The sequence below is a fragment of the Barbus barbus genome (assembly GCF_936440315.1).
Source record: "Barbus barbus genome assembly, chromosome: 27".
In the NCBI taxonomy this organism is placed as follows: domain Eukaryota; kingdom Metazoa; phylum Chordata; class Actinopteri; order Cypriniformes; family Cyprinidae; genus Barbus; species Barbus barbus.
In genome coordinates this window covers 1888907-1900316 of record NC_136755.1, presented here as the reverse complement: position 1 = coordinate 1900316, position 11410 = coordinate 1888907, and the positions used below count along the sequence as shown (strand labels likewise).

At 37.8% G+C, this 11410-nt stretch overlaps 1 protein-coding gene across 1 annotated transcript in view; it reads left to right on the top strand.

Annotated features, from left to right (window-relative positions):
• Nucleotides 1-816: 816 nt before the first annotated feature.
• The window catches only part of LOC306847289 (G1/S-specific cyclin-E2-like), a 24995-nt gene continuing 14401 nt past the window's right edge, over nucleotides 817-11410 (top strand). The window contains exons 1-6 of the mRNA XM_079381147.1: nucleotides 817-1251; nucleotides 1880-1953; nucleotides 2287-2332; nucleotides 2448-2492; nucleotides 3016-3116; nucleotides 7973-8108. Of these exons, the coding sequence (XP_079237273.1) occupies nucleotides 1940-1953; nucleotides 2287-2332; nucleotides 2448-2492; nucleotides 3016-3116; nucleotides 7973-8108 (342 nt within the window). The 5' untranslated portion in view covers nucleotides 817-1251; nucleotides 1880-1939. The remainder of the gene's footprint in view (nucleotides 1252-1879; nucleotides 1954-2286; nucleotides 2333-2447; nucleotides 2493-3015; nucleotides 3117-7972; nucleotides 8109-11410) is intronic.

Here is an 11410-nt window from a genome sequence, read left to right as displayed (position 1 = left end):
ATCATAAAATCTGTTATGTTTCTTGCAAAAAACACAGTTACAGCAGCCAGATAAAAATTTAAGTTAAAAAGTCAAGGGTCAGGAATCCAACTAAAGCAAGCGCTTACCTCCATAACGGTGACTTCAAACTTTATTATTTTCAATAAAACAGCGCTTAGGCTTCCTGGAGGATACGTGAGGGCTGCCAGTGCAGGGCCAGTGCTAAGGGGCCAACGTTTTGCCAATGAGCAAATTCGCAGGGGCCCTGCTCTGGCAGCCTGCTGGGGGCCCTTAGGTTAAACCTAAGTGGGCCCGTAAAGGGCCAGTGCAGGGCCTGCTTCCCACAGAAGAGATGGAGATGATTCCGGGGAGTCATTCATCTCTAGAAAGCATGCCCACTCTCTTTTAAATAGAAGTAATGGTCTTTCAGAAGAGATGTGTTAAATCACCATCTAGTAATGGGTTTATGTGGACTAATTATGTTCCATTTTAATGTTACTGGGACATGATCCTAATTACTATTGGATGGATCTTTGATTCAGAAATATTTGATCTAATAGAATTACTGGTGAGGAAGAAGTCATTGCGGGAATATGAGTGGTGGGCTGGTGAGAAAAGTTAGGATTCTTAAACTGTACTGTAGATGCCAACTATTCTGTCAAAATTATTAATAACTTAATAGCTTAGTGTAACTGGCCTAGATGCGAGAGTATATAAAAATATAACTTCTTAGAAAATAAAACTAAACTGGTCGATCACCTGAGTGCATGCTTTAGCTCCACACGTGTGTTTACATTCTCACGAGGCGCACGCGGCAGCACAAGCGCTCCTCCCATTGGTCAGTGCGGTTCTGAGCTCCAGGAAACGCTTTAGAAAGCGTAGAGGAAGAAAGCCTAATATTAAAGCAATGTAAACAAAAATGTGTGTTTAAAGTACGTTCAAAGAATAACAGATGTATATCGTCTTCATTTTTCTCAGTCCGAGAGATAAAAACCAGCGGTTTGGATGTAAAACATCTCACGGCTAGAAATCGAAAGTCTAAACTTTTCTTTCAAATGGATGTTTCAAATATTGAAGCTAAATATTCATAGATATTTAATTATAGCTAAGAATACACAAATAAGTGACGTGTTCTTGTTCTTGTGAAAAACGGCCTAAAATAGCAAAAGTAGTCAAACAGGAAAAGCGCGCGCGGGGTGGATCACACGCACGAGCGCATGCGCGCTCACGAGCCTTGGCGCCGGCGCGAGAGTCCTAAACCAACTTGCTCCGGTAAGAAGTGCATGTCATTTTTACACAATCGTTATTTTTTAGTAAATATATAATGCATGCATTTTTATGATCGTGGAGCAGCTGTCGAATGCACCGACTTTAGTACTTATTTTTTATTTATGTAATTGCACTTAGAATTGCACTCTGCTTTGTTTATTTCTAACTTTATTAATAACGCCACCTGAACGTATTAATTTACTGTTAGCTTTACATAGTATTTAGCTAAATTACGTCTTGTATTGTGCATGCACATCTTGTTGGTTGCATATAAGTCACCAGTGGGCAATGCTAACAGGCTAAACTCGTGGAGGACAGGGAAATAGCCTCATAAATATGAACATTAGTTTGCCATTCAGAATTATAAACTTCTTTATGATGCATGTAATGTTTACTAAATTCTCGCGTCGCGTGTAGCCAGAGAGTAATTTGGCGCGCAGCAGTATTGATAACTTAGATAAAACACATGACACTGCGATTAAATGTGTATGGTTATTGGTAAAGTGACTATATTTGACTTTAGACCTGATCGTAATTTTGTTGTCAAACACTGTCGGTGCATTTGCTGTAGTTTTCCCGGAAACTGATTTATCATGAACTCAAATAATGCAGCATCATATTTCCATGATAGGCCATCTTCTGAAGAAGGGACATACATAACAACTTATATCTTACTTGCATACCGAAGATAATGGCCAGAAGAAGGTAAGAGCAGTGTTATTACTGTGATTGTAGTGTAATTACTGTTGTGTTTGCTGTCATAGCAGACTTCCATTGCCTTTTAATGTTTTTATACTGAGATCATAATATTTTCTATATCCAAGACCCAAGCATAACCCTGATACAAACCATTCATATGACCAGTTTTACATTTTTATTGTGATATTATTGTGTATGTTTCTTAAGCTATTATGACCATTAGCTACTTCCCGTAATATTGATCATTTCAGGTTTTATCATGCATGTGGGAACATTTGGTAGCATAACCTGACCAGTTTTCTTCTCTCCCTGTGTCTTTAATGGATGCCGGCAAGCTAGATCTGTGAATGGAAACACACACAAGATAGCAAGAGTAAAGAAAGAGGTAAGTACAGTATATGTTTGTTTATTTTGTATTTGGTCAGTGTGTATGTGGTACTGTTTGTGCATGTACGTCAGTCAGTTGTAATGCTGGATTTTGTTGTTTGTTTGTTTTACAGTGCAACAAGAGGAGAAAATCAATAAAAAAGTTTAATGACTCTCAGGTATTTCAAAAAAATAAAATACATATACAGTGGCCCCAAAAAGTATTTGGAAATGTACGTCTCAATTAAAAATGTCCGAATGCCATTGCATTAGATACAAAACAATAAGCAAGTGGCATCTGCAAACAAAATGCAACGGGAACTTTTCTCAGAAATAATTGCACTTTTCTGAGCATGGTGTTTCTGAGATTTTTAGTGGATGCATGACGTCGGTTCTCCTTAAGTTCACAAGTCGTAGCAGAGGAACCACAGATGTAGATCATCACAATGACATACAGATTCAACATTATGTCTGTATTTCAGAATTAACACATTTTGCTTGACAAGTGCTTATTTCATCAGACACATCTTTTGTATTTATTGTATCTAATGCAATGGCTTACAGTTACAGTACGTACTTGTTGAGACTCTACTCTGTAGGTAAGATCAGTGATGTTATGTATACACTATGCATTTGTGTATTGTGTAGTACATGGTTTCATCTTTATATTTGGACATTTATGTAAATGTGTTGTCTGTTCAGAATGTAAGGAGGCAGATTGATCTGAACAGCGTGAATGAAGTTGTGTCTGACTCGTCTGATCAAACTCCAGATGCACAGCCATCTCCACTCCCAACACTCAGGTGTGTTCCTGTAGTGAAAGTACATTGTGACCAGATTGTGTGAAATTCATTACAGAACAACTGCAAACTGACACAGAGACAGAAGTAGCATTAGGTGGCATCTTACGCACAGAAGACACTGGCACATGCCGCTATGTTCAGAGGAGCATCCGATTTTCAGTGGACTGTGGCATCTGCCACTAAACATCGCGGAACATTATACACAATCTTGTGCCACCTCTAGAAGTGACTCTTTTTAAGTATTTGAGATTAACAGAGAAATGCCTGACAAAATTCTTTAGGAAATTAGTAGGACATAAAGAAAGAAGAAAAAAGGACAACCTAAACACCTTAATTTAATCATATTTTTTAATAACTGTCATATGATACTGTATGTATTAGGGCTGGTAATTAATTACATGATGTGGCAATTAATCACACATCAAATTGAATGGTCCATTGGATCATTAGGCTTGATCGGTGTATAACATCAAAACATGGGAGCGATTAGGGAGTAGACAGCTCCTTGTGCTTTTGAATGTCATGCACCAATCGATCTGTGCAGTGCTGCTTCAAATCCAACACGCCTAATAGTGCACACAATTCATTCAGAGCCTCAGACCGAGGGAGATTGGCAGTTATTTTGTGTTTCTTCCATTTGCGAATATAATCAAGCTGCTTGCTGATGGTCTTGTAGCCCATTCCAGTCTTGTGTAGGTCTACAGTCTTGTCCTTTGACAGCTCTTTGGTCTTGGCCATGGTAGTGGAGAGGTTGGAATGGATGATCTTTTATACACACAACGAGCTGAAATTAGGAGCATCTTCTTAAAGTGACAGGACTAATGTGTGTTCCATGTGTGCACATAACCAATCTGTGGGAGCCAAAATTCCTGCTGGTTGGTAGGGGATCAAATACTTATTTGGCTTGCTAAAATGTAAATCTTTTTTTAACATTTGTATGCTGCTTTTTTCTGGATATTTTGGTTGATATTCTATGAGTTAAAATAAACCCACACTGTAAAAAATAATCTGTTAAATTTACGGTAGAATACCGGCAGCCAGAACTTTACCGTGAAAAATACGGTAGCAACATTTTAGGATTTACAGAGCTGTTTAAATTTACAGTGAAAAACCGAAAAAAATTTCCTTATCAGATACAATGTTAATATACAAACCTTTCAGTTAACTCATTTCATTTGAAACCGACTGCACTTAAATTGTCCAACTGCCATTTGTTTATAAGCTAATATTTATAATAATTAAATAGTGTGAACATAATGGTATTGAGAGCTATTTTGCTTAAGTCCATGAAGAAAAACCTACTGATTTATGCAAAGTCATTAAAAGCATTAGTTCAACTCAGATCTCTTGCAAATAACAGCAACACACATACACGTATGATTGAAATTAGCCAAAAGATTATTATTGCATCAGTAATTACACAGTTACTGCCTTTAACTAAAGCAATATGCAACATAACATCAGTGTTTCTCTGTCCGTCCTTGACTTAAACACAGGCTCTACTCTCCAGCACAATGATGACACACAAAACACAACAGGAAGTTAGATTTTGTAGTATGTTGCTGTTTTTCCGTAAATTAAATTAACAGTATATTTATGTTAAAAATACATTTCACAGTGTGTTTTTTCTTCATCTCACACATTTAACCGCTTTAATCCCACAGCAAAATCCTCAGTTTTATAGAGCACTTATATGTGTCCACACTACAGAGTGTTGAAGTAACACTGAAGCAATGAGGACGTTAATGAGATAATTAAGTGACTAATTAAATGAGAATTGAGCTTTAGTGATGAACAGCTGCTGTTAACAAGTAGAATCACAGAAGGAAAGAGAAAAAAAGAGCAGAGGAACACAACTTACAGCCAAAGATGAAATCAACTGAAATAAAACACATTAAATCTCTCAAGATCTCAGCAGACTTTCATTTGAAGTCACCATAATGGCGATCATGCTTTATTTGGACTCTTGAACCGTGCCTTTTTAAAGTTAGCTTTTCATTGGTTGCTTTAATTAGTTGTGTATATTAAGCACAATTATTAAAACAAGATCATCTGAAGAAATCTATGACCAGATAAGACTCATATTTGTGATGTCAGGACCATCGTGATATAGTGTAATGCACTGATAAACACAATATGCACAAATAAATTTATTGAGTTATGATAGGGTTTAAACAGACACAGACATCAACAATCAGCGTATGAATCTCAAAACTGGTGACAATCAGAAATGATACAAAAATCGGTTCAACTCTGAACATCACAAAACTGTCTACTGAAAAGTCAAATCTAAACCAACACCAAAATAAAAGCAAATAAAGAAAATAGTAAGAACATTCAGCTGCATATTTTATTCATGCTGCAATGCATGCTGGGAGTTTTGTACTGGTACCCAGCATGCTTTGTGGCATGAATTGTGTTTTATTATTAATAGTCACCATTGTTGAGGTTCACGTGCTGATTCCTGATGTCCGTGTGTCTAAATGGTGCTGTCGCTCTAAAGGCTTTGTGCATAAAATGTTTTAAATTCCTTCGTAGTTTGTCAAGTTATCTTGTAGAGTAATAATACTACTGTAAATATGAAATTAATTACAGCTCACCCATATCATCTGACACTAATTGAGTTCAGTGAATCAGGGCATATCATGACCATCAACAGTTAACCAAAACTTCTTAATTACAGCTTCTTGTGGCTTCACTTGTCGTAACAAATGTGCTTCACAAACACAGTTACAACATCAACGAGTCAAGAGCCCAACTAAAGCAAACACTGATGATCACAAATGGTACAGTCAAACAAAACATTTTCAATACAATATAAACCTCTATTAATTCTCAAATTTCTGTAGATATATGAGAGAAATGAAGACAGATTGGTTAGCTATAAGTGGAGCTGGTGATGCTGTTTGTGGAGTTGTTTAATCATCCTCTGCTGTTTTATTTCAGTTGATTTCATTTCAGGCTGTGGCTGTATTTCAGTTGTAGTTTTGTTTCTTCTTTCCTTCAGTGATTGTGTTTGTTAACAGCAGGTGTTCATCAGTGTCTGGATTCATTCATTTGTTCTCAATCACTCTGTCTAGTGGACTATATAGTGAACTAATGTAGGGACTAGTGAATGAGGGGTTAGGGTGTGGTTTCTGACTCAGTCTATGAGAGTCAACTCTGAGGCTACTTTCTCAAAAACAAAGGTTAGATTTATTATAGTTATTCACCGTATATAGTAAGGAAACACTGTTAATTATTTAACAGGTTTTTACTGTGGCATTTTTACAGTCTTTTACTGTTAAAATCATGATAATTTTTACAGAGTATACCTTAAAAATGATAAACCCTTCTTTTTTAATTTTTTTTAAGTGGGCAGACTTACAAAATCAGCAGGGGATCAAATAATTATTTTCCCCACTGTATATATGTAATGTTAATAATTTTTAAAAATGCAGTCAGTTTGTTGCACATCTGTTTTTGTGTGGCATGTGCAACTGAATGTTCATACAGTGTCATTTTGGCAGCCTTAGTAAATGTGAGCAAAGTTGGCTGTGAAAATGAATCTGCTTTATATAATAAATAAATCTTGTTTATCCTTTTGATCTTTCATTCAAAAAATTCACAAAATTCCAACCTATCATTGAAGTAAAACAATGGAAAGTTGGGGGGAAATCTCATTAATAAACAATTGTTTTTCTCTCAAGTTAATGTTGGCACCCAATTATTGCAACGTCCTTTTCCCAAGATAACAGCTCTGTTTTCTCCTATAATGCCTGAAGAGTTTGGAGAAGACCTGATAAGAGATCAGAGACCATTCCTTTAAACAGAATCTCTCCAGATCCTTCAGATTCACAGCTTCTTCTCTTCAGTTCACCTCACTCAGGGTTCAGGTCAGGGAACTGAGACGGCCATAGCAGAAGCTTCAGTTTGTGCTCAGTGACGCATTTTAATGTTTGTTTTTGGATCATTGTCCTATTGGAAGACCCAACCATGGATTCATTATAAGATTTCTAACAGAGTCAGTCAGGTTTTGATTTTTTATCTGTTGGTATTTGATAGAATCCATGATGCCATGCATCTGAACAAGACGGGGCCAGCAGAAAAACAGGCCCTCAACATTAAAGATATATTTAATTAACCGTGGGCATGGGGTACTTTTTTATCCCTGTTTGCACCAAACCCATCTTGAGTGTTTGTTGCTAAAAAGCAAATTTTTTAGTGTCATCTGACCATAGAAGCCAGTCCCATTTGAAGTTCCAGTCATGTCTGATAACTGAATATGCTGGAGATTGTTTTGGGATGAGCGAGGATAACAAGAATTTTTCTTGAAAGCCTTCAAAACAACATGTGGTGATGTCAGGCGTTTTTCTTTTTTTTCTTTTTGGCTTGCCAAGACTCAACTATCCTTGGCGAGTCTTTGGCCACTCCAACTCTTCTCCTCACCATTCATTAGGACGATATAGACCTCTTCCAGGCAGATTTGTAACATCATTAGTTGATTGGAACTTCTTAATTATTCCCCTGATGGTGGAAATGGGTATTTTTAATGCTTTAGCTCCTTTCTTACAGCCACTTTCTATTTTGTGAAGCTCAACAATCTTGTTCTTCTCATGAGAACTATATTCTTAGGTTTTACTCCTTGTGATGGACGATTAAGAGAATTTGGCCTTTGTGTTCCTCATATTTATAATTCTGTGCGTAAGATGCCATGTCAGTCCCGTAGCAGTATTAACATTCAGCGGCAAGAATCCCCTTCATCTCAATGTTACTGAACTTCAGGTTGATGTGCAGTCATATATTTTTCTGTATGCTGTTTTTTACTGATACATTGTCTGAAGTCTGTATTTGTGTTCTGTTTTGTTTTGGGGAAGTTGGGGCAGCTCAGAGGACGTCTGGATGAAAACGCTGAGTAAAGAGATAAAGTACAAACACAGCAAGAGCAGTTTAGACAGACACCCATCGCTGCAGCCCAAAATGAGAGCCATGCTGCTCGACTGGCTCATGGAGGTACTGTCACACGATCTGCCCTTCTCACTAGATTCCCTTTATGTTTCACTGTATAGACTGCCATAAAACATTGTTTATGTGAGAGTTAGTTACAGACAGTGAGATTTTTTTTTAGTCCCACTTTAGGTGGTACTAATATCAGGTGACCTTAACCCTTTAGGTGCCAGGGTTTTTTGAAAGAAATGCTGTATTTTGACATCAAGATTTCAAAAGCTTGTGGCTTGACAGGGCTTAAAGATAGAGATCAACTGTAAATAAGAAAAATGTTGGGCGTGACTGAAAGTTTATGTGGGGTGTAAATATACTAATCTAAAACAGTAGCCTACTTTTTGATCAGTTCATCAGTAATATTCAGGAAATAATAGATATTGAATGGAAGTTTGAACTTATTTGCATGTTTTTGTTTTTTGTCTTTTTATCCTCATTCCAAATGATCAGGAAAAGAGGAAATCAACAGTAAAACAGGAGAAAGTAGTAAATTATTACTATATTACTGTGCCATAGTAAAATATATGTGCCTATTTTTTGATCAGTTGACCAGCTATCTGCCCAATCAGGTGACAGCGCATAGACCTACCCCAAACTGACTGCTGTACTTTGTCTGCCGTTTGAGTGTGCGCAATCAGAGCAAATAGTGCAATCTGGCCGATCATCAGCGAGCAACAGCTCTCCTTTGGACACTACGACCATGTCCTGCCACCCCCATCCCCAGTGGGCAAAGTGTTGAAATTATCATTTGTTTGTGCTTTGTGAACACTCGCGCCTTGCGCACGCAAAAATGTATGGGGAGAAGCGCGGTCATTAGACGGCCGATCATCATTTCCAAAAGGCAAATATTCCCCTTCAGAGTCAGAATCGGCGAATAACATTTGCAACACATCCTCACAGTACAACTTTTGGTGATTTTATCTCACAAATCTCACAATTTACTCACACGCTATGAACTGAATTGCTTCCACATGAATGGCACGATAGCTCACTTGCTCTGCTATTTCCTCGAACAATTTTGGTCTAGAATCGAAGTACTACATGTCAGTAACATTTCACAGGCCTTGTTTTGTTTACACTGTCAGAAATGAAATATACTAAAATGGTATTTTAGCCCTTCACTGGGGCAGTAACCTCAAAGGTGCACCTATACCCCTAAAAGGGAGCATATTAGTACCATACAAGTATGCATGCTTTAAGGGTATAGATAAGTTACAAAGGTGCACCTTTGAGGGTACCTCATGAAAAATAAACATACAGTAACTAAAATGTATTATTATTATTACCTTGGTAAATTTGTGGTTACTACAGTTTTACTACAAATACTGTGGTTACTGTAATAAAACCATGGTTAATATTTTTAAAAGGCTGCCAGAATGCTGTATTTTTTCTGACAGATTTATTAGAAGCAATTACAGAACATAACAGAATCCATTTGAACTTTTTACAACAGTTTAAATTTACTTACACAAATTAGCCTATTTAAAATAAATATTACATGTACACAAAAGTTTGAGGTTAGTAAGATTTTGTAATATTTTTTAAATAAGTCTCATGCTCACCAAGGCTGCACTTATTTGAACAAAAATACAGTAAAAAAGCAATATTGTGAAATATAACCATTAAAATAACTATTTTCTATTTTAATGTAGGCCTATTTTAAAAATGTAATTTAAAATGCATAAAATGCACATTATTCCAGTCTTCAGTGTCACATAATCCTTCAGAAATAAATCTATTATCATTTGCTGCTCAGGAAACGATTATTATTGCAATTATTGATTGTGGACCTGAAGTCCACGATCATCTCCACAGTTTTGAGCGTGTTAAGCTCCAGGTTGTTGAGACTGCACCAGACAGCCAGCTCCTTAACCTCCTGTCTGTAAGCAGACTCGTCACCGTCCTGGATGAGGCCAATCAGTGTGGTGTCGTCTGCAAACTTCAGGAGCTTGACAGAGGGGTCTTTAGATGTGCAGTCGTTGGTGTAGAGGGAGAAGAGCAGTGGGGAGAGAACGCAGCCCTGAGGAGCTCCAGTGCTGATGGTTCGAGTGCTGGATGTGAATTTGCCAAGCTTTACTAGCTGCTGTCTGTCTGTCAGGAAGCTGTTGATCCACTGGCAGACGGAGGTGGGGACAGAGAGCTGAGTTAGTTTATTTTGAAGGGTTTCCGTGATGATGGTGTTAAAAGCGGAGCTGAAGTCCACAAACAGGATCCTCACATAAGTCCCTGGTCTGTTCAGATGCTGCAGGATGTAGTGCAGTCCCATGTTTACTGCATCATCCACTGATCTGTTTGCTCTGTAGGCAAACTGCAGGGGGTCCAGTAAGGGTCCAGTGATGTCCTTCAGATGAGCCAAAACCAGTCTTTCAAATGATTTCATGGCTACAGACGTTAGGGCCACAGGTCTGTAGTCATTAAGTCCAGTAATTTTGGGTTTCTTTGGGACGGGGATGATGGTGGAGCATTTGAAGCATGAGGGGACTTCACACAGCTCCAGTGATCTGTTGAAGATCTGTGTGAAGATGGGGATACTTTAGGATCGATCCACCCATTCCTAGTCTTTGCAACTTCAGGGATCTTATCTATGCACAATCAGTTTGTAACACTCCAGAGAGAAAGGAAAACTTGAAATTGCATCATATGACCCCTTTAAGGCTGCAAACACAGGAAGTTGTGCTGTGTTGCCACAAGCAACCACTATTTAGAGCAGCGAAGAAAAAATACAAACGTGCTAGCACATCACCAGTAAATGTTGTGGAAACAAACGATGGTCTTTTCAAATTTGTCAACAAAGCTCAAGAAGCAGCATTCCAGATGTCAAAATAAGACTTTATTGTCCATAGCAACAAAGCCGAGATGACAGCCGCTGCATCTGAGTCTTTGTCTGTCCGCGCATCCATTTTATATCTTTCTTTCTTACCATAATTGGTAGTTTCGGTTTTTAATTGGCTATGCCTATCTGGTTTGCCACAATTTCTTATCAGCCCACCTGGCCAATGGTGGAATTTGGCCAGACCAGCTACTTTTATTCCGCTCCCAATAAGTTGGTCACATGAGTCGTACATCAAACTTGTTTACCCCTCATACTCTGGAAGTCTCCCAAAGTTCATAAGGTTATTTAAGTTCACCGATACAATCCAATGGAAACCACCAGTACTACCCAGTGGATAGGCCCTCAGACTTACATTCTACATTAGGACATCCAGTATTGGAATAACTCAACATATTAATCAGTATGTTGATTACTTTAATGACCATGCATCATATTTTTTGAGTAAAATAATACCATATTGAGTAAATAGCATAATACAAAG